This window comes from Rattus norvegicus, chromosome 19 (assembly GCF_036323735.1).
Source record: "Rattus norvegicus strain BN/NHsdMcwi chromosome 19, GRCr8, whole genome shotgun sequence".
Lineage (NCBI taxonomy): Eukaryota > Metazoa > Chordata > Mammalia > Rodentia > Muridae > Rattus > Rattus norvegicus.
Genome location: NC_086037.1, coordinates 10,492,026 through 10,514,897, shown reverse-complemented (window position 1 = coordinate 10,514,897; position 22,872 = coordinate 10,492,026). Strand labels below are relative to the sequence as shown.

At 48.5% G+C, this 22,872-nt stretch overlaps 1 protein-coding gene across 11 annotated transcripts in view; it reads left to right on the top strand.

The window, feature by feature from the left end:
- Positions 1 to 22,872, top strand: part of Nlrc5 (NLR family, CARD domain containing 5) — a 103,623-nt gene that overhangs the window by 72,326 nt on the left and 8,425 nt on the right. For all 11 annotated transcript variants that reach the window (XR_005496893.2, XM_039098152.2, XM_039098155.2 and 8 more), the window contains 15 exons: positions 168 to 251; positions 2,918 to 3,007; positions 3,157 to 3,219; positions 4,735 to 4,818; positions 8,571 to 8,654; positions 9,477 to 9,566; positions 9,832 to 9,897; positions 10,881 to 10,961; positions 11,049 to 11,132; positions 16,952 to 17,038; positions 17,528 to 17,608; positions 18,613 to 18,696; positions 18,910 to 19,002; positions 21,316 to 21,399; positions 21,948 to 22,031. Coding sequence is in view for 10 of the 11 variants with exons in the window: in XM_039098152.2 (XP_038954080.1) it covers positions 168 to 251; positions 2,918 to 3,007; positions 3,157 to 3,219; positions 4,735 to 4,818; positions 8,571 to 8,654; positions 9,477 to 9,566; positions 9,832 to 9,897; positions 10,881 to 10,961; positions 11,049 to 11,132; positions 16,952 to 17,038; positions 17,528 to 17,608; positions 18,613 to 18,696; positions 18,910 to 19,002; positions 21,316 to 21,399; positions 21,948 to 22,031 (1,239 nt within the window). In the remaining variant the exon portion in view is untranslated. The remainder of the gene's footprint in view (positions 1 to 167; positions 252 to 2,917; positions 3,008 to 3,156; positions 3,220 to 4,734; positions 4,819 to 8,570; positions 8,655 to 9,476; positions 9,567 to 9,831; positions 9,898 to 10,880; positions 10,962 to 11,048; positions 11,133 to 16,951; positions 17,039 to 17,527; positions 17,609 to 18,612; positions 18,697 to 18,909; positions 19,003 to 21,315; positions 21,400 to 21,947; positions 22,032 to 22,872) is intronic.

Genomic DNA, 22,872 nt, shown 5'->3' with positions numbered 1-22,872 from the left:
TCATTTGCTCCATCCAATGTTTCCAAGACGCATCTGGCTTGACCCAGTCTTCACAGGGATGCTGTTGGCCACACACCTCATCTCATCTCCCAAAGTCTCTGGCGTCGAAGCCATGCTGTCCATTTTCTAGAAGGTTCCCCCACCTCATCAAATCCTTTGTTTCACAGATTGTCCTGCAAGTCCCTGAACGATGACAGCCTGAAGACCCTGCTGCAGCGCCTGCCCCAGATACCTCAGCTCAGCCAGCTGCGGTAAGTCAGGGTTTCCAGTCCTGCTGCCGAGCTAACCACATCCCCCAGGCTGTATGTGACAGGGCTTTGTCTTCCTCTTCTCCCCTCTCCCGCCATGGCATCAGTTCACCTCACACATCCGAGACTCAGGTATTCAACGTCACCCGAATTTGTTGTCTCCTCCGGATCTGTTTTGCGTTCTGACGACAGGGTCGTATGTCAGCTCTTGCTCCGGGTTGGGACTCAAGGCGTGCACTCAGAAGCTCATGAAGGATGGGAGGAGTGTGGCCAACAGTCCGTCACGATTTTGTTGCCTACGGAAAGGTCACCTGCTCCTACGAAGGGCCCAAGCAGATGTAGGCCATGTGTATGTCACATGCCATGTTTTTAAAGGTCACCCTCTAACTCTGTCAAAGGGGAGGAATTTAAGCAGCATCCGTCAAAGTATTTAAAACTCTGTTTTCTAATTTCAGTGCAGACTGGTTAGAATTTAAAAAGGATTTACTTTAAATATGCTTTCTAGCAGAGGGGGGGTTGGGAAGAAACATCCACAGCTGAGATGGAAAAATACAACAGGAAATTAAATTGTAGCATTAATAGCGGCACCCAGAGCTCCTCAGCCGAGCTCTGGACATGCACAAGGCTGCTTACATTGCCTCTGGGTGCTTGCTTTTCTTCTGATCCTCCGGTTGGTGGGGAGGGGAGCACGCAGATGTGAAATGGCTGGAGATAGGATAGTCACACAAACCACAGCTCTAAGCCTCACAGCATCAGCTGCGATTCCACTTTGGTGCTTGGATCCCTGCTGAGCCTCATCCTCAATGCTGCTGCCCAGGCACCAGCTGGGGTGCTATAGACATGGGAGCCGAAAGCAGACCACCAGGTCCTGGAGTTCTCGGTGTTTGCCTCACAGTACAATGAGCCAAGCAAAAGACACAGTGACGTGGAATGATGCAGCCAGGTGGCGTCAGGTGGAACCCAAGTCCTTGGGGAGGCTGAAGCAAGAGGATCTCCAGTCCTTGGTTAGCCAGGGCAGGGCTACAGAGTGAAGTCTTGCCTCGAAAACAAAACAAAAGCAAAAACCAAACAGTACATGGATGTTTCTTGTATAACAAGTTTTTCTCTGAGTGGTAAATGACTGGGACTATGACGAAAATGATGATAGACATGATCAAAGAAAGCCAGAGATCCAGAGGGACAACAGGGATAATCTGCCTTTGTGAGCTTGTACAGGGCAGGGAGCTACATTCTAGGCAGTGGCAACAGTGTGTCCGCAGCCTTGATGGGTTACAAGAGCAGCCTCAACACTCGGGACATGAGAGGCGGTGGCTGGCAGGAAGGAGACAAGATGGAGGGAGATGTCAGGGCTGGTCACATAGAACCCGGCAGCCACAGAGAGGGTTTGGTTTTCACTCCCAGGAATTTAGAAGACAGTACATATGAACTGTATGAATTTTCAAAAGCTAAGATTGACTGCTAAGTAGAAACTAAGGGATATGAGAAGCAATGGGAAGAGAAGAGCTGGGCCGCAGGCAAGGTGAACCCACAGCCAGGTCTTCAAGGCTGAAGTTTGCAGCTGGTTACCCCCTTGGGGTGTCACTAGGGTGCCTGTCTCTCTGTCCTTCCCTCACTTCCTGCTGCTCACGGTCTCTGTAGTAAGAATACAGGTGATCAAACAGACTAGTGAGACTAGCAATATTGGCGAGTTCTGGCTTTAATGGAGAGACTCTGCCTTAAAGAATACTGTGGTGGGGGAGAGATCAAGGCAGATTCTTGATAGCAGCCTTAGGAGGATGCACTCTCTCTCTCTCTCTCTCTCTCTCTCTGTGTGTGTGTGTGTGTGTGTGTCTGTGTGTGTGTGTCTGTGTGTGTGTATGTGTGTGTGTGTGCGTGTGAGTGTGTGTCTGTCTGTCTGTCCCTCTGTGTGTGTGTCTGTCTGTCTGTCTGTCTCTCTCTCTCTCTCTCTCTCTCTCTCTCTCTCTCTCTCACACACACACACACACACACACACACACACACACACACCTGCCTCCACACATAAGAACCTGCACACACACGAGAACATGCCACGTACACATGCAAGACTCTCACACACAGAAAACAGAAGAAATTAATGTAAGGGGCTGAAGATGCTCAGTGGCTAAGAGAGCTTCCTGCCCTTGCAGAGGACCCAAGCTTGGCTACCAGTACCCACATAAAGTGTCTCACAGCCATATATGACTCCAGCTCCAGAGATCCAATACCTTCTTCTGGATTCTTTGGGTACCCTGCCTCCAAACACCCCAGTGACATCACTCACACAGGCATATACCCACACAGACATAGAAATACAAATAAATCTTTTTAAAAAATTTTAAACTGTGGCAGCAATCATAAGCATGCCAGGCAGGGCACCTGGTACAGAAGAAAGAATACCAACCACAATTAGTCCCATTCGCTCCATAAGAAGCCTGGAACTTGGAGGCTCTAAGACTTACTCAAGGTCACCATAGCTAGCAAACGGAACTGGGACTCAGACCCCAGTCAGTCAGCTACTGCCCCAACCCCTGTTTGCTTCTTTTGAGTCCCTCCTGTGTTCCTTATTATCTTGTTGAGGTGGCAGTCAAGACAAATGCCTCTTCCCACCCCTCCAGCCTACCTAGTTCTTGGCCAGTGACCCTGCTCGGCCCCACCCTGTTTCTTCACAGGCTGACACACACAGTCCTGTCTTCAAGAAGTCCCTTCCTGCTGGCTGACATCTTCAACCTGTGCCCATGGGTTCAGAAGGTCAATCTCAGGTGGGTATCGTGTCGGGAGCTCCAGGGCTAGTCTTGGAGGATGGAGCCTGGTATTTGGTGGGTGTGAAAGGTCAGAAGTCCCCAAGTCGAAGTCTGGAGGCACCCTGGGGCAATGGCCAAGGGTGAGTGAGTGTTTACTGTCACCACAGGTCCCTAAGCCATGCTGTTCTGCACTTTAACTCCAATGAGGAACATGAGGCTGTGTGCTGTGGGTAAGTCCTCTGAACCATCCTAGATATCCATGGGGATCAGGGACAAGCAGACCTGCCTCCTGGGGTCAGAGCAGAGTACAGATACCCGCTGCCAAATGTAAGACGGTTCCTCCAACAAGGAGACTCAAAGGCTCAGAGAGGGCTAGGCTGGGCCCAGGGGCTAACAGAAAGTCTATGTCCAAATAGACAAGAATTCAGGGCTAGATCTACAGAAAGGGCTTCACAACCTGCCCACCAATCCAGCTGTCCAGACCCAGGGCCACCGGGGCCTGCGGCCTTGAGCAAGCTGTGTGCCCTTTGACCTCTGGCTTCCTCAGGTAGAGTAGGGAGCTGAGGAACAGCAGAATATCAGCAAAGCTGTACAAACCAACATGTATGTCACCAGGCATCTACAGACGTGAGTTACCCTGCCCTGCTGACCCTGGTAGTACTTAAGGTGACAGAGACTGAGGCACTGAAGGGTGGGAGGGCAGCCTTTGGATGCAGAGGCTCTAGCTCTCCAACACATCCCTTTGGGCCAGCACGTTCTTTGCTGTGAAATGACAGCCAGGGAATAGCTGGCACTTGATGGGCACTGGTGTGATCAGAGAGTGGGCTTGCGCTCAGCCTGCTGCCGCTTCAAACCCAGAGGCAGACACACTCTTCCTGCAAAGGGTTAAATGACAAATAACGAGGCCACATGTGATGGCACGTGCCCATATCCCTATCATTCAGGATGCTGAGGCAAGAGGACCATGAGGATTATGAGTTCAAGCCCAGCTCCAGCTACATAGTTGATGTCTTTTAAAAAGAATTTTTTTTTAAAGTTAAGAAGAGTAATAATGGGGTTGGGATTCAGCTCAGTGGTAGAGCGCTTGCCTAGCAAGCGCAAGGCCCTGGGTTCAGTCTCCAGCTCTGAAAAAAAAAAAAGAAAGAAAAGAAAAGAAAAAATAAAAAAAGAAGAAGAATGGTTTTTGAAAAGTCAGCTGGCAATTTTATTAACTCTCTGACTTCAGGTTTTTGGGGGAGGGCTCAGGCCTTTTTTTGGCAGTGGTGGGGTTAAGATTGCTGGCTATCGAGGGCCCTTTCATTTAACTAATTATGAGAATTCACTGTAGGCCTTAAAAACAGTCAACTGTGACTTTACATGTCACACTTCTCAGTCTGAGCTGTTTTTTTTTTCTTTTAATTGGGGGAGAGGCAGTGACTAAAATGAACTAGAGGTCGTGAACTTGTGTCTGAAGCTCCTAACCTTGATCTGGAGTTTCTGATCTGTTAGGTTTGGTAGCGGACTCAAGATTCACATCCCAAGTTCCCAAGGGATTTTGATGCGACTGGTTAGGGACCACACTGAGAATCACCCTTCCCAAAGGGAATACATAGGCACCAAAAGGGGGCCTACAGGGAACAGGAGCTATGGGTGTCCCATGTTTTCAAACGTCCTCTGGAGCTCAGAGGCCACACCCAGGAAAAGCTGGGGTAGAGTGGTTTGAGGATCTGAATGCTTCCTCTCTTGTCCCCAACCTGACCATGCAGGTTCCCAGGATGCAGCCTCAAACAGGAGCATATGGAAACACTATGTTGTGCACTGAGCAAGTGCAAAGCCATCAGCCAGCTTGAGTAAGTTGGAAGGGAGGAGGGGGAAAGGGAGGCAGAGGGGGAGGAGAGGGGGAGTGGAACACACCTGGATGGGGCTGCACAGGTACAAGAACATGAGGGTCCGTGTGAGCAGGCCCTCTCGTGTGCCCCACCTCAGCTCAGGATCATTTGTCGGGGGCAGGTGGGACTCTGGGTTTCATCCCTAAGTCTCCCCATGTGTCTTTTCTTCTACTCACTCCCTCCGTGGCCAAGTTAGTTTCTTTTCTCATCATGGTGTGACCACCAAACACCTCACCAAAGCAACTTAAGGAAGGAAGGAGCTTATTTTGACTCATGGGTGTTTCGGTTGCTTGGTTGCTTGGTTGATTGCTTGGTTGCTTGGTTGCTTGGTTGCTTGGTTGGTTGGTTGCTTGGTTGCTTGGTTGTTTGGTTGGTTGCTTGGTTGGTTGCTTGGTTGCTTGGTTGCTTGCTTGGTTGCTTGCTTGGTTGGTTGTTTGGTTGGTTGCTTGGTTGGTTGCTTGGTTGGTTGGTTGGTTGCTTGGTTGGTTGCTTGGTTGGTTGCTTGGTTGGTTGCTTGGTTGGTTGCTTGGTTGCTTGGTTGCTTGGTTGCTTGCTTGGTTGGTTGGTTGCTTGGTTGGTTGCTTGCTTGGTTGCTTGCTTGGTTGCTTGGTTGCTTGCTTGGTTGGTTGGTTGGTTGGTTGGTTGCTTAGTTGGTTGCTTGCTTGCTTGCTTGCTTGGTTGGTTGCTTGCTTGGTTGCTTGGTTGTTTGGTTGGTTGCTTGGTTGCTTCATTGCTTGGTTGGTTGGTTGGTTGGTTGGTTGGTTGGTTGCTTGCTTGCTTGCTTGCTTGCTTGCTTAGTTGGTTGCTTGGTTGCTTGGTTGGTTGGTTGGTTGGTTGGTTGGTTGCTTGCTTGCTTGGTTGCTTGGTTGGTTGCTTGGTTGCTTGGTTGCTTGCTTGGTTGCTTGGTTGCTTGCTTGGTTGCTTGCTTGCTTGCTTGCTTGCTTGCTTGGTTGCTTGCTTGGTTGCTTGGTTGCTTGGTTGCTTGGTTGGTTGCTTGGTTGGTCGGATGGTTGGTTGGTTCAGTTTTTAAGATGGACTCTGATGAAGTCCAGATTGATCTCAAACTTCCTGTGGAGTCAAGGATGACGGTGAGTTTGGATCCATTTACCACTACCTCTAGGGTGCCAGGATTCCAAGTGGGCACCGCTCCACCTAACCTAAGCTCATGGTTTGAGAGAGACGTAGTCTGCCATTGTGGAGAAGGCACAGTGGTATGGTAGGAGCATGAAAACTTCTCTCCTCAGCTAAACCTCTCTGGAAATGCCATTACAGACATGCCCCCAGGGTGTGACCCTTAGATGATTCCAAATGCAGCCAGGTTGCCAATGACGACTGAACATCACACGCTGTAACTTGGACCTTCAGAGAGGGTGCCAGGGGCCCCTCAGCCATTTACTGTGTTTGTCCAGTACATCCACACACTGCAGGCAGATTTTGGAGGGCAAGGTGGCTAATGAGAGGACTGCATGGCTAAGCTGAAGAACTTGAAGCTAGCCAGGGCACGGACTTGTGGAGTGCATGCCTATGGCTTGGGGGGGGGGCCCAATAGGACAGCTCCCGTTCCCTAGCAGGAGAAACGATAGCAGTGAACACCTGTGGAGGTTCCCCATACCTCAGAAGCCTAGGTATTATGATTGACAGATGAGAAACACAGAGTACAGAGAGTTCAAGACCCTTCCCAGCATCACAAGCTACCCCAGCACTTACGGTTAATGTCTAACCTTAGAACCATTGGGAAATAAAGGAGTCTTCTATACATACATACATACATACATACATACATACATACATACATACACACATACATACATGCTACATAATTTTAATTTCTGTCGAGGCCAGTTATGTGACCTTAGTACTTTGGAGCTGAGACAGGAGGATTTCAGGTTCCAAGCCAGCCTGGGTTCCTTATCGAGTTCATCACATATCAAGACCCTATCACAAACCAAAACAAACAAATTTAGTGAAGACATTGCCTGGAGGGGATGTGGCTGGTGTGAACCAACATGTTTTAAGAAAGATAAATGTTGGGCTGGAGAGATGGCTCAGCAGAGCACCCGACTGCTCTTCCAGAGGTCATGAGTTCAATTCCCAGCAACCACATGGTGGCTCACAACCATCTGTAAAGAGATCCGATGCCCTCTTCTGGTGTGTCTGAAGACAGCTACAGTGTACTTATATATAATAAATAAATAAATAAATCTTTTAAAAAAATTTAAAAAAAAAGAAAAGAAAGATAAATGTTTTCTGGTAAAGGGAAACTTGTCTTGTTTTAAAGGTCATTTGAGAACTGGAGGTGTAGCTCGGTGGTAGAGCACAGTATGCTCTGGTGTGTGCAAAGCCTGGGATTCAAACTCCAGGACCACAGAAATCAAATGCAGGTCATTGTATTAATTGGCTCTGTGGAACAAAGCAATTAAAAAAGAGATCCATCAATTTTCCTCCCGGATATGTGTGTATGCGCATGCATACGTGTGCACCTCACACGTGTGGATATCCACAGAAGCCAGAAGGAAGATGTTGCATCTCCTGGAGCTGGAGTTATGGGTGATTGGGCCCTCCTATGTGGGTGCTGTGAAAACAGCAAGCACTTTTAACTGCTGAACCATCTCTCTAGCCTCTACAAAGCAATTTTTAAAATAAAAGTCTCCTGAAAATTCCCAAGAAACAAGGAGGTATAGAGCCTGAGAGATGGCTCAAGGGGTTAAGAGCTCTTGCTGCTCTTGCAGAGAACAGCAGGCTCTGTTTCCAGCATCCACACGGCAGCTGTCAATTGGCTGGAACCCCAGTTCAGAGAGTCTGGCCCCTATGTCAACACTGGGCATACATGTAGTAGACATACACGGATGTAAGCAAACACCCATACACATGACATAGAAATCTTTATTAAATGTCAGAAATGTAGACGGGAAATCAGATGATCGGGACACGGTGGCTACATTTCTGAAGTCGAGGCTGAGCCCAGGGATGCTGTCAGGAGTGAAAGTAGGGGTGAAATTCAAGTATAGTTTCTAACATCAGATTCCTAAATCACAGGAGGAAATCTTAGGTAATTGCATCCTCCAAACATTTGTCCCCTTTCCTGGATCATTGTGGGTTCTGGCTGGCATCAGCTGTGGGCAGAGGAAAGCTCATTAGTATTTCTCTAACTCCTAAAAGCTGCTAGAGGAGCCTGAGTCCTGTGAGTGGCACAGATAATTTAGGGGGTGATGAGGACACAGTAAACACTGTGATGCTGGTGGGGGGACCAGCGGGGACTGCAGAGCTCTGTTGGTGATGCTTGTAGTGGTGAAACATTGGTAGTGTGGTGGTGGGCGTGGTCACTTGGAGCGATGAGGCTGCTCCTGGTGGTGGGCGTGGTCACGCAGAATGAGGAGGAGGCTCCTGGTGGTGGGCGTGGTCACACAGAATGAGGAGGAGGCTCCTGGTGGTGGGCGTGGTCACGCAGAATGAAGAGGCGGCTCCTGGTGGTGGGCGTGGTCACGCAGAATGAGGAGGAGGCTCCTGGTGGTGGGCGTGGTCACGCAGAGTGATGATGCTTCTGGTGGTGGGCGTGGTCGCACAGAATTATAAGGATGCTCCTGGTGGTGGGGTGCTGTGGATGCCATGGTGATGACAAGCAGCAGTGACAGTCGATTTAGTGGCCACAGGGACTTCCAGGAGCAGACAGAGCTATAGCCTGTTCCACCGACACTGTTTCTTACTTCTTACAGCCTCACAGACAACCTGCTGGATGACAGTGGGCTCAGGTGCCTTCTGGGGTACCTGCCACAGCTGCCTATCTCTGGGTGGCTTGAGTAAGTGAGCATCCCTGAGACAGTCAGGGGGTCCCTCTTCAACAAAAGCATGAGTGGGTCTCTTTAGAGAACATCTCAGGGGAACCTGACAAGAGCCAATGCTGGGAAGGGGTGGCTCTTATCCCTGACAATGTCCTGCCTCATCCCCATCCGGGGCAGACGCTCAAGTTAGGACTTGTGGTAGAGCCGATCTGCCCTCCCACCATGTCCCCTCACCAAGCTAGCTCAAGACTGGGAGCAACATCCCATCCCCACCAAGTGATGCGGGGCTTCAGCAGCCAGCTCCTAGTTGGTCCTACTCCTGAAACCCCTCTAACTCCGTCTACGGGGCACAAGTCTGCAAAGTATCTTTAAGGGAGGACTCTCAGGAGCACATCTGCTCTCCCTGCATCTCCTCACCAGTCTGTTGCTGGACAACTGAACTTGGTACTCTGGGAGTTCCCAATCCAGCTAGGGCGGGAGTTGCCTAAGCAGGTCCCTCAGTGTCCCACCCCAGCCACAGGAACTGCAGGCTCAGTGAGGACGGCTAAGGACTCAGAGCCATATACCTTCCCTGTATAGGATACCCTTCTCTCTCTCTCTCTCTCTCTCTCTCTCTCTCTCTCTCTCTCTCTCTCTCTCTCCCTCCCTCCCTCCCTCCCTCCCTCCCTCCCTCCCTTCCTCTCCATCCTCCTGCCCCTCCCCCTCTCCCCCTCTTCACCTCCCTCCCCTCCCCCAATTCGGCTTCCATGTCAACATCTGGAGAATGGGTACTTGGACATTGAAATGGGAGGGGGAGGCAAAAGGAAGACTCTGCTGAGCCTTGCCTTACTTCTTTCCCAGCCTCAGTCACAACAGTATCTCTCAGGAAGGGGTCCTGTATCTGCTGGAGACTCTGCCTTCCTACCCTCATATCCAAGAGGTCTCTGTGAGGTAGGCTGCTGACCACTGACTGGCGGTAGGCTATATGACCCCCATATTGTAGCTTTATACTGTGTGATTTTGAGTCCATCCCTAATGGGTACCACCAGAGTGGAGAGGGCCAGGTATATAGAACCTTTTCCTCAAAGAATGAGGATGACAAAGACCCGGCCAGCTCCCTGTGGTCTCAATCCTGTCTCTTCTGCATGGCCCTGGCCCCAGTGCCCTGGGTGCCCAGAGTGCTAGCTTGATACCTCCCTCCCCCTTTTTCTCACAGTCTGGGCACTAAGCAGATCTTCCGAATGCACTTCTCCAAAGAAGAAGGAACTGGAACAATACTGAGGTAATCCTGGGTGAGCAGGAAAAAGGCAGGGATTCTGATCTGTGAGGAACCCCTGGCTTCTTCCCTGGGTCTCTCCTCAGATGGCCTGCTTCTGACATACAACCCTGGTTTGGTCTCCAGTTGAGCTCTGATGTCCCCATTCCATTCCCAACACCACACAAACTACATTATACCATATTATACCATACACCCAGCACACACATGTACTAAACACACAAAATGTACATACCCTACTCATACTATCCCACATATCCCACAGGCTATACAAACAAAATATATGCTACCCACTTATACTCTCATACACATCCATGTACAACACACATGCGCACGTGCACACGCGTACATGCACATGCATACATGCACAGCCTTTCCTCTCCATCCACCAGCATGCCCTGCCTGCTGAGGCCTCCCTTTGCTGCTTACAGTGGGCCCTGAGCCTGGCATCCTCTTCTCTTGCTGTTTCCCAGAGAAAATTCCCCCAACCCTTTATGTGGCAGCCCCTCCTGGATGCCAGTGAGGTGCCAGCAGCCCTGATACCAGAGTGAACCTCTTTGAGGTCCTGCAGTCCCTTTTCAGGGATAATGACCCAGCTCACCTGTAGACTGGACCATAGGGCCACAGCCAATGCCTAGGCTCACCCTCCACACAAGGGCCCTGAACTATCCCATTAGTCCTAGAGTCAGGCTGACTCTGCCAAAGCCAGCGTTTCCTCCCCAGAGAAAACCCAGCAGCTGTGTGCTGGGGCCAATCAGTGGCTGCTTGCAATGTATCGTAAGGACTAAATGAAATTTGCAGCAGGCAGGCACCCTGTACCTGGAGGCCAGCATTGTGCTGGTGGAGCCATGCTCCATAAACAACAGACTCATAGTTCCTAAGGCCAGAGCCAATACCGGTCAGGCCCCAACCTAAGCTTGTGTCCTCTGGGAGCCTGAGAGGATAGGCCAGTAGGCCAAGCCTCCTCAGACGATGCTTTCTGCCCTTAGGTTATGTGAATGCAGCTTCAGCACAGAACAAGTATCCAGATTGACTTCCAACCTGAGTCACCAACAGTTGACAGAGCTCTGGTGAGTGACAGGCCCAGCCCTTGGAATAATGATAGGCAGGACATCCTGCCTGCCTGAGCCATACCAACCACTGATCTCTATCCCCAGGCTGACCAAGTGTGGCTTGGACCCGCCACAGCTGACCACGCTCCTGAACCTGGTGAATCGGCCAGCAGGGTTGTTGGACCTCAGGTACCCGCCTGTGCTTGGGAGGGGAGTGGGGTTATTGAAGAAGATGGGGTCCTCTCAGTCACTGCCTGGCCATTTCCTGTGTTCAGGAGCCCAGTTCTCTGCCCCAGAGCCGTGTCAGGCACAAGAAAACTGCCACGAGGAGAGGGAGGCTGTGTTTTGGGGTTTAGAAAAAAGCAACTGTGCTTTGTGTGTTGCTCCATTAGTAGAGCGCATGTCTATCATTTATGAAGCTCTGGGTTTCATCCCTAACACCATAGAAGAAATAATAATTAAAATCAATTAAAAATAATCAGAGAGAATTCTGAAGGATAACTAATGGAAGATAAAAATAACATTAAAAAAGAAGTCTTACATGTTCACCGTAATTTAAAAGCATTCAGAAAGAGAACATCCTTAAAAAAGGAGAGAGAATAATCTTTTAAAATGCACATTCCATCTCCTGCGTTCGATAATTGCCCATTTTCTTCCATGTTTACTCCACATTTGTTGGGCTAAAGTACTTTAAAGTAAAATACAGAAGACCTCATAAAAATATCACTTCTAAACATCTTACTGTGAATCCCATTAAAAGTAAGGGCTGGGAGGTAGCCCAGTCAGTGAAATGCTTGCCTTGCCTCACAAAGACCCAAGTTCCAGTCCTAGAACTGAAACTCGATGAAAGAAAAGAGGGGTATAAACACAATATTAAAGAGATGGAGATGGGAGTTCCCTGGGGGCTCCCCAGCCAGCCAGCCCAGCCTACTTGGCAAGCTCCAGGGCAATGAGACCCTGACTTGGAAAACACAATGGATGGTCCTGAGGAACAGCATCTGAGGTTGGCCTCTGGCCTCTGCGTGTGGTATGCACGTGTGCACACACTGTCACCCACACACAAACAGGCACCCACTGGGGTATTAACTACTTTTTTGGGACTGTGATAAACCAGCATGACCAGAGGCATCTTAAGAGAGAGTTTATTTGGCTTACAGTTCCAGAAGAATAAAAGCCCCTCATGGTGGGGACACATGGCAGCAACCAGCAGACAGGGCAGCTCCAGGAAGCTGAGATATCGTGAGCACAAAGCAGAGGAAGAGACTTGGAAGTGGGGTGAGGCTATGAACTCTCACAGCCTACATCCAATGACAGTCTCCAATAAGGCCACACCTCCTAATCCTTCCCAAACAGTGACAGCTGGGAACCAAGTGTTCAAATGCCTGACCCTATGTAGGACACTTCATATTTAAGTCACCACGATATAGGACCATAAACACACATTTGCACATAAAGAAGTAAGGATTATGGTTCAGTCAGGACACCTGCGGAGTCTACTGGCCACCCTTAGGACCATGGGTTCCCTGGTTTAATATGAGATTCTCACGTGGTACTTAAGTGTAAGCTGGAGGGTTCAGGTCCACACCGGCTCTTGGGCATCCCTGGCTATGGACTGTGACTGCCCATCACAGTTAGAGCTGTGCCTCTTCACTCCCTTATGTGCCCTGGAGCTAATCACCAACTTTTCCAAAGTGGAAACTTGGTCAAGAGGCTCCATGAGATAAGCTAACAGCTTTGTACCCCAAAAATCTGGCTTCATGAGCACCACTGCCTATCGCTAGTCAGCTATTCTCACTTTGTAAGATTTAAGAAATAACATTTTTGTTGTTTGCTTGTTTGTTTGTTTTTAAAGACAAGTTTCTCCATATAGCCTTGGCTAGCTGTCCTGGAACTCACTCTGTAGATCAGACTGCCCTTGAACTCAGAGATCTACCTGCTTCTACCTCCCAAATGCCGGGATTAAAGGTGTTCGACACCCCTTGCCTGGCAGAAATGACATTTCTTAAAATTATAATATAATCAGTTACAAGTATTATCATGAGCCTGAAATTCCTGCACTCAAGAAACAGATGATCAAGAGAGGAAGGAAAGCCTTGGCTACCTAGAATGTTTGAAGCCAGCCTGGTCTACATGAGAGCCTGTCTAATTAATTAATTAAATAGTGAAATAACAAAAAAAAAATCAACCATCGTAACAGTTAAGTGAGTGTACAGCTCAGCAGTATTAAAGACTTTCACCCTGTTGTGTAACCAGTCTTCATCTTGCAAAACTGAAGTTCTGTCTTCAATGCAGTTCCTCATGTTCTGCTTACCCCAGCCTGGGGCACGAACTGTCTGTGAACTGGACTCCTTCAGTTACCTCCTGTCAGTAGAATCACGCTGGCCTTAGCCTTTAGTGACTGCCGTCAATCACGTGGCGTGTCTTCAAGGTTCCCCCCCCCTTTTTTCGCAGACGTGAGAACCTCCTACTTGAGCTGACTAGTAGCCCTGCATGTGGGTACCCCACAGTTTACTCATCCATCTGATTGTGGGCTTGGGACACGTTCACCTCTCAGCCAGGTGCTGTGAACGTGGGTATGCAAATATGACTTCGTGTTCCTGCATTCAAATCTTTCCTCAATTGCCCAGATAATACCTTAAAATAAAACTCTCCATACCTAAAAGTAACATTTTAAAAATTGGCAGAAAGGGAAGTCCCACACCCGAGGATCCCGGCCCGCAGCAGCTCTCTGCTCCCAAACCCCGTGGGAGAGAGACCTCACCGCCTGGTCAGGTGGGCACTCCTGAGGCTGCAGAGCGGAGGAGACCACCAACACTGCCCACCCCTGCCCACATCCCTGGCCCAAGAGGCAACTGTATAAGGCCTCTGGGCTTCCGTGGGGGAGGGCCCAGGAGCGGCAGGACCCCTGCACCTGAGACACCGCCGGAACCTGAAGGAAACAGACCAGATAAACTGTTCTCTGCACCCAAATCCCGTGGGAGGGAGAGCTGAACCTTCAGAGAGGCGGGCGAGCCTGGGAGGCCAGAAGAGACTGCACTCTGCGCACGTCCAGACGCCAGAGGAAAACACCAAACGCCATCTGGAACCCTGGTGCACGGAGGCTCCCAGAAAGAGCAGCGCAGATCTTCCCAGTTGCTGCCGCCACGGAGAGGACTTAGGCAGTACCCCACGAGCAAACTTGAGCCTTGGAACCACAGGTAGGACCAACTTTTCCCCTGCAAGAAACCTGCCTGGTGAACTCAAGACACAGGCCCACAGGAACAGCTGAAGACCGGTAGAGAGGAAAAACTACACGCCCGAAAGCAGAACACTCTGTCCCCATAACTGGCTGAAAGAAAACAGGAAAACAGGTCTACAGCACTCCTGACACACAGGCTTACAGGACAGTCTAGCCACTGTCAGAAATAGCAGAACAAAGTAACACTAGAGATAATCTGATGGCGAGAGGCAAGCGCAGGAACCCAAGCAACAGAAACCAAGACTACATGGCATCATCGGAGCCCAATTCTCCCACCAAAATAAACATGGAATATCCAAACACACCAGAAAAGCAAGATCTAGTTTCAAAATCGTATTTGATCATGATGCTGGAGGACTTCAAGAAAGACGTGGAGAACTCCCTTAGAGAACAAGTAGAAGCCTACAGAGAGGAATTGCAAAAATGCCTGAAAGAATTCCAGGAAAACATAAATAAACAAGTAGAAACCCATAGAGAGGAGACACAAAAATCCCTGAAAGAATTCCAGGAAAACACAATCAAACAGTTGAAGGAATTAAAAATGGAAATAGAAGCAATCAAGAAAGAACACATGGAAACAACCCTGGACATAGAAAATCAAAAGAAAAGACAAGGAGCTGTAGATACAAGCTTCACCAACAGAATACAAGAGATGGAAGAGAGAATCTCGGCAGCAGAAGATTCCATAGAAATCATTGACTCAACTGTCAAAGATAATGTAAAGCAGAAAAAGCTACTGGTCCAAAACATACAGGAAATCCAGGACTCAATGAGAAGATCAAACCTAAGGATAATAGGTATAGAAGAGAGTGAAGACTCCCAGCTCAAAGGACCAGTAAATATCTTCAACAAAATCATAGAAGAAAACTTCCCTAACCTAAAAAAAGAGATACCCATAGGCATACAACAAGCCTACAGAACTCCAAATAGATTGGACCAGAAAAGAAACACCTCCCGTCACATAATAGTCAAAACACCAAACGCACAAAATAAAGAAAGAATATTAAAAGCAGTAAGGGAAAAAGGTCAAGTAACATATAAAAGCAGACCTATCAGAATCACACCAGACTTTTCGCCAGACACTATGAAGGCCAGAAGATCCTGGACAGATGTCATACAGACCCTAAGAGAACACAAATGCCAACCCAGGTTACTGTATCCTGCAAAACTCTCAATTAACATAGATGGAGAAACCAAGATATTCCATGACAAAACCAAATTTACACAATATCTTTCTACAAATCCAGCACTACAAAGGATAATAAAGGGTAAAGCCCAACATAAGGAGGCAAGCTATACCCTAGAAGAAGCAAGAAACTAATCGTCTTGGCAACAAAACAAAGAGAAGAAAAGCACACAAACATAACCTCACATCCAAATATGAATATAACAGGAAGCAATAATCACTATTCCTTAATATCTCTCAACATCAATGGCCTCAACTCCCCAATAAAGAGACATAGATTAACAAACTGGATACGCAATGAGGACCCTGCATTCTGCTGCCTACAGGAAACACACCTCAGAGACAAAGACAGACACTACCTCAGAGTGAAAGGCTGGAAAACAACTTTCCAAGCAAATGGTCAGAAGAAGCAAGCTGGAGTAGCCATTCTAATATCAAATAAAATCAATTTTCAATTAAAAGTCATCAAAAAAGATAAGGAAGGACACTTCATATTCATCAAAGGAAAAATCCACCAAGATGAACTCTCAATCCTCATCTTCGGTTGGTTTATATACAAGTGTGCAATTTCTAGGCTTGAAAGTAAAATGATGCTATCTGGTGCTGGATAGAGGAGCCTTATTTTTTATTATGGCAGCTTGCTATTTTTGTAACATGGTGATTTGGTTGAACACAATAAAGTACAGTAGTAACTGAAAAAAAAAAAAAAAGAAAGAAATCTTAGCTAAAAAAAAAAAAAAATGGCAGAAAGTCCAGACTAGCATAACAACAATGCAACTGAATCGTAAAGCAGGAATGTTTTAAAGAAATTCATTTGTGCGTTTTATACAAAGTTTAGAAAATGAGTCAGGAGGTGGAGGCTCACGCCTTTAATCCCAGCAGGAGGCAGAGGCAGGCAGGTCTCTGAGTTTGAGGCCAGCCTGATCTACAGAGTAAGTTCTAGGACAACCCGGGCCACACCAAGAAACTCTGTCTGGGGAAAAAACAAACAACATAAAACAAAGCTTACGAAATGTAGAAAACCAAAATCTAGAGCTGGAGAGATAGCTCCATGATTAAGAGCACTGGCCGCTCTTCCAGAGAACTTGGGTTCAATTCCCACATGGCAGCTCACGACTGTCTGAAACTGCAGTTCCTGGGGACCTGACACCCTGACAGATATTTGTGTCAGCAAATCCCCACCTTTCTCCTTTTTTTTTTTTTTAAGTTTTCCTTTTTTAAAATATAACATTGGAATTACAGTTTAGGTATGGTTTGGTTTTCTAATCTTTACCAACCATACAGTTACTTGTGTTAGAGCTGAAAAATACTATTTCAGAACATATTCTTGGGCTGGGGAGATGGCTCAGTGGGTAAAGCACGTGGTTTGCAAGCATGATGGCCTGGATTTAGATCTCTAGAACTGTGTAAAGCTTGTTTGCATAGTGTGTGTCTGCCTATACACACACACACACACACACACACACACACACACACACACACACACAGAGGATCCTCCAGGTTTGTCCTGTCACAACTCCTCCCCTAGATATAATAAGTCGATGCTCACCCCAGAGGTCTTTGTCCACACCCCTTCCATGACAGGTTGGAAGAGCCCTGGGTGGGCTATGCCGGCTTACCAGCTCTAATGGAAGTCTGTGCCCAGGCCTCAGGATGTCTCACTGAGTTAAGGTAAGTCCTGGGAAGAGCCCCTAGAAATTCACCTTTCTATGACCATGGCAACCATCCCTTGCCCTCAACCCCCTAGACACTGTTGTCTTGTCCTGTGGATCAATATGCCCAGCTGGCAAAGAGTGCTGGGCAAGCCTGAAGAGCTATACACATTTGTAGAGTCTTGTGCAGAAGGCAGGCCACAATACCAAAGGAAAGTAACTATGAGTTCAAGGTCCAGATATGCTGGGGGTCCGTGCTGGTTACCCAGAAGCGGCCCCTTGGTACAGTTAACATGCCCTATAGATTACAATGGTGGGGGTAGTTAGGAGCACTATACAGATATATCACCCTGGCACTTCCTGGCTCTTGGTGCTGCCTCCCATTTTTGAAGTGTCATTGCCTTGTTTGAAGCAAGAAGATCCATTGGGCCATGATCCAGGTCAGAGAGCAGGCAGACGCAGGTCAAGACAAGCTGTCACACATCTCCCCCATCTCTTCTCCCCTCAGCATCTCTGAGAGCCAAGAGAAGCTGTGGCTCCAGCTGGAATTTCCTCGCCAAGAAGATCATTCTGAGGCCATGGCCCTCAGGTAGGACCCAGCATCGGGGAGCCATAAGGGCGTGGCTGGTGGCACTGCTTGGACCAGTATTCCTCATGCACATGCTCAGTATCTTTTGTGCTCAGCATCTTTTGATGTTTGGTCTTTCTACATCCTGGGAGGTCTTCTCCTTCTTTCTCCATCCCCCAACTCCAACTCAATAGCTCCACTTAAAAATGGATTTGTTTATTTCATGTATATGAATACACTATAGCTGTCTTCAGACACACCAGAAGAGGGCATCAGATCCCATTACTGGTGATTGTGAGCCACCATGCAGTTGCCGGGAATTGAACTCAGGACCTCTGGAAGGGCAGCCAATACTCGTAACCACTGAGGCATCTCTCCAGCCTACCTTTCAATTCTTCAAACACCACCTTGCCCCCTCTGACCTCAGACTCTCTGCACGGCTCTTCATTCTCCCAAGAATCTCATCTCCTTGCCTGGTTTCTTCCTGTCTTGTCTGGTTAGACATTTCCATACTTCAAGTCTCAGCTTGAATGTCCCGTTTCGTCTGGGACCCCTGACAGCCAAAGACTTGGCCAAGTCTCCCTACTTTCTAGTTTCCGTTCTCATAGATGGCCAGATTTAGGACACTTCAATACAAACGTCACACTTTTTGGACATTGAAATGTCACCTCTTTTGAGCAGACACAGCTCGGCATGCATACATTCTAGGGAACAGAGCATGACTGGTTCTCAGGCCCAGCTTACCTCCTTGTGCGCCTGCACATTCTCAAACAGTCAGCAATCTCCCTGGGCGTGCCAGCTGCCCACCTGGACCATTCTTCCCAGTGGACCTTGTTTTTTTTTTTTTTTTTTTTTGGTTTTTTTTTTTTTTTTTTTTTTTTTTTCCCAGTGGACCTTGTAACTGGGTGGTAAACTCAGACTTTCCTTAACCACCATGTGGTTTTTTTTTTAATGCCTTGAGCATGAAAGTGGGGACAGGACTTCCATCATGGGCCAGGTCCTGCAGCTACTCTCTCTGCCTCCAGGTTGGCTCACTGTGACCTGGGCACCGACCACGGCCTTCTCATGAGACAGTTGGTGGAGACGTGTGCCAGACTGCAGCAGCTGAGGTGGGCACTGTCAACGCCAATGGTGGCTTCTAGTGGTTACCCTAGTGTCTTCTCTGAGCCACACTCTTACTTCCCTGGGGTGGAACTCATACTTGAGCCAAGGGCCAGAGACTCAGGGATACCCAGGGAAGCTCGTAGAGGGATGCTTTCTCATGGTGACCCCGGGGGTGTGTCCAGCATACAGCCTTCTGGAACACTCTTGGCCCTTTTCAGCTTGTCTCAGGTTAGCTTCAGTGACGATGATGGCACCAGATCCAGGCTGCTGCAGAACATCCTGATATCAAGCTGTGAGCTGAAGAGCTTCAGGTATGTGGACTTGCACTTTCATGGAGGGAGGCTCCTGTCTTAGTTAGGGTTTCCATCGCTGTGAGGAGACACCATGACCTTGATCCTCAGGCAGCAGAAGGAGACCGAGTGCCACTGTGGGCATAGCTTGAACATATGAGAAACTCAGGAGCCCACTCCCACAGTGACACACTTTCTCCAAGAAGACCACACCTCCTAATAGTGCAACTCCCTATGGGTCAAGCATTCAAACATAGGCGTTAGTCTATAGGGGCCATTCCTATTCAAACAACCATAGCCCCCTTGCCTGCCTGTTCCACCCGCTCTCTAGCTCCCCGCCCAGAGAATGCTGGTCCTACGACTCCTCAGATGCTGGTCCCACAACTGTGCTCAGGTCCCGTGTTCCTAGAGATGATGCTAAGGTCCTAAATGTGACCTTAGGAACAGAACCACACAACTAAAAATATCCTTTCTCTACACTCCGTTCTGTTTCCTTCTGGAATAATTGCAAACAAAAAGTTGCTAAGCACTTAAAGGCTGAGACAGGAAGATCTGGAGTTCAAGGCTAACCTAGCTACATGAGAAGTTGGAGACCAGCATTGAAATCTTGTCACACACACACACACACACACACACACACACACACACACACACACACACACACACACACACTGTGTCCTTGAACTCCTGCCTGTAATGCTCTGCCCTCCTCAGTGTTGGAATGATATGCATGAGCCTCCAGGGATTGAATTCAAGACCTTGAACAAAGTAGGCAAGCTTTCTGCCAATCGAGACAAACCCAGCCCTGAACACCATAATCTCAATGACAGCTTACACTCTAAGCTTCTCGTCATCCCATTAGTAGCTCTCGCTGACTTTGTGGCTTTCCCCTACATGTTCTGGACCCAGTGCAGGGGGAAAAGGTGCACTCAATGTCAGTTGTCTCTCAGTAGCGTGTTTGACCTGGAGCACCCTCCAGCCTCCTGTGTCTAGACAGCCTCTGGGGTCTACAGGCAGGAATCTCCTTAAGCTTGCATCTGCCTAGCTTTAGAGTCTGCATTTATGATAGGAATACCACCCAGTCCATTCTGTAGTCCTCCTTACCTTCCGTCGAAGACACACAATGCTCGTACCCATTACTACAGATGCTAATTGTGTCACCTGGTAGAGGTGGTGTCTAGCAAGTTCCCTCCCTTGCAAAAGTACTCTTTTGGGGACGGACACACGTCTTATAGGGAGATCACTTCAGATTGCCACTATCCAGTTCTTCATGATTTCGTCCACAAATTCTAGCATCCACTAGTAAATATTGCCCCAGTTGATTACCAGAGCAAAGACTGCAAACTGGAGCTTTTTTTTTTTTTGTTTTTTTGTCGGACTAGGTTTGATTTTGAGACAGGGTCTCAATATGTAACCCAGGCTAGCCTTGAACTCTACATCCTCCTGTCCTAGCCTTGACTGCTGGGATTACTAGAATGAACCACAATGCCCAATGCAAATGGGGTTTTCTGACATCTAATGCGACTGATTCCACCTAGGAATCCTCATCGGGTAAGATGGCTCAGTGGATAAGGGTGCTTGCTGCCAACCTTGAGGATCTGAGTTTAGCCTCCTGGGAGCCACATGGAGGCAGAAGAGACCCCTGAAAGTTGTCCTCTGACCTCCATATACACACACCGTGAAATGTGCTTATATACACACAGACGCACTTATATGCTAAAATAAATAAATGAAATCAGAATTTTCAAGTAATGGAGAAACTTGGCATCCCTCCCTTGGAACCCCTCCCATACTCAGTTTTCCCTACTTTCACTTAATACATCTTTATAAATAAATACAATTTTTAAGTGGAAGGAATTATTTTAAAAAGAAGAAAGAGGAAAAAAAAAACCTCATGAACTTGGACAGGGTGTGGTGGTTCGTGACTTTAATTTCAGCACTCGGAGGCAGAGGCAGGCTGATCCTTGTGAGTTAGAGGCCAGTCTGCTCAACATAGCGAGCTCAAGACAGACAGAACTACAATGAGATAAGCCTGTCTCAAAAAAGCGAACAAACAAAACCCCTTAGGAGCTGTCAGACTGACTTCAGCAGGATGAGAACTCTGCAAACTGCACCAGCCAGCTACCATGGCCTCCAACTGTGACTAAGGAGGGTTGGGGGACAGCCCCAGCTTCTGCCTCCAGCTACATCCTGACTTAAATAGTCCAGGATGGAGCAATTTGTGGAGGACAAGCATCCCCTAACCACCGTCTCCAAGAGCCATTCCCAGCCTCTGCCATCAGTTTCAGACCCCCTGAGGCTCTTCCTGACCTGCCGCCCTTTGGTTCCCAATAGGCTGACCTTCAGCAACGTGAGCACAGAGAGCCCCGCCCACCTGGCATCTGGTCTGGAACACTGCCACCATCTGGAAGAGCTGGAGTAAGTTGGGATGGCCGACCAAGGAGTGGCTGAGAGGACAGCTGAGCCTCTGGTGAGGTACAGAGGCCCTTGAACCTGTCTCTGTCCTCCCTGGCCAAGCCTAGCCACATCAGAAGGTTGAATGATGTGTTTCTTGTCTTGACTTTACCCTTGACCTGCAGAGTGTCTTTGGCTGGATGTTTCTTCCTCCTTCACTTGGTGGCTTGGAACTGCACATCTGTCGAAGTGGGACTTGACTCTGCCCCAGTTGATAAATGTCAGGGTGCAGAAATCACAAAGAGACAGGATAATCACTGTGTGTTCGTGTCCTGAATCTTCTCTATGGCCTTCACTGGCATCCTTCTTATCTGACCCAGCTGTGACCGCCACCCCTCTTGCAGGGACCTTAGAGGGCCTTTGGAGTCAGGAATGCTCCTGGGGTGGGCAGAAAGCCTGGCCTATTATCTGCAACCCAATCAGCCTCCCCAGGGCCAAGGGGCAAGGGACCGGTAGGGCAGAGTCTCTCTAGGGCACTTGCCTGAATGGAACCTTCTGCTTGGTCCCTACAGCTTCTCTAACAACAGCCTCTGTAAGGAGGACACAGAGCTACTGATAGGAGCCCTTCAGAGAACCTGCAGACTGAAGAGGCTGCAGTAAGTGAGGGGAAGGTAGTGAGGAGGAGGGAGGGAGGAGGGAAGAGGGGGAGGGGGAGGGGGAGGAGAGGCATATGGTAATGGGAGAGAAGTGAATGGGAAACATATGGAAAGAGGAGTGAGTGGAAGTTCATGAAAAGGGGGAGGAGAAGGGAGGTTCATGGGGAAGGGAATGAGTAGGGGGTCATACAGAAGGGTCGAGCATGCCTAGAAGTTCTTGCATTTCTCTCCCTCTTTCCCTCCCTCTGCATACACCTTCAAGTCTCTGGAACACACACACACACACACACACACACACACACACACACACACACACACACACACACACACTTTCACCTCACTGCCTAGCTGAGTGTCATCAGGATGCTTGGTCTCTGGAAACATCATAATCCCCAACCCAAAGCAGCCAAGATTTGGTTGGGCTTTTTTTTTTTTAAGAATCTATAAGGCAGCTTAACTTCTGGTATGGCTGGTTCCAGGGACCAGCTATTGGTCTGTGTTCTCCCATCCAGCACCCTCTGCAGCTTTCTCTACTCTAATTTACTGGAAAGGGAGCCCCTTTGTCACTGTGGTCAGCTGGAGACTTAGGAAGTGAGCTGGGTCACATGGTCAAATGCCCCGCCCCTGAATTCTCAGTTGACTCATTGGCTAGGTGAGGTCAAAGGCCTGCCTGTCCTTGGGATTTAGATGGCATTTAAGGATACAAACTCTAGGCAGGACCCCCTCCTGTGCTCCTGGCTTCTGCAGTTTTTTTTCCTTCTCCTAGCATTCTGTATGCGTGTGTGTGTGTGTGTGTGTGTGTGTGTGTGTGTGTGTGTGTGTGTGTATGTTCTTTTTTTTT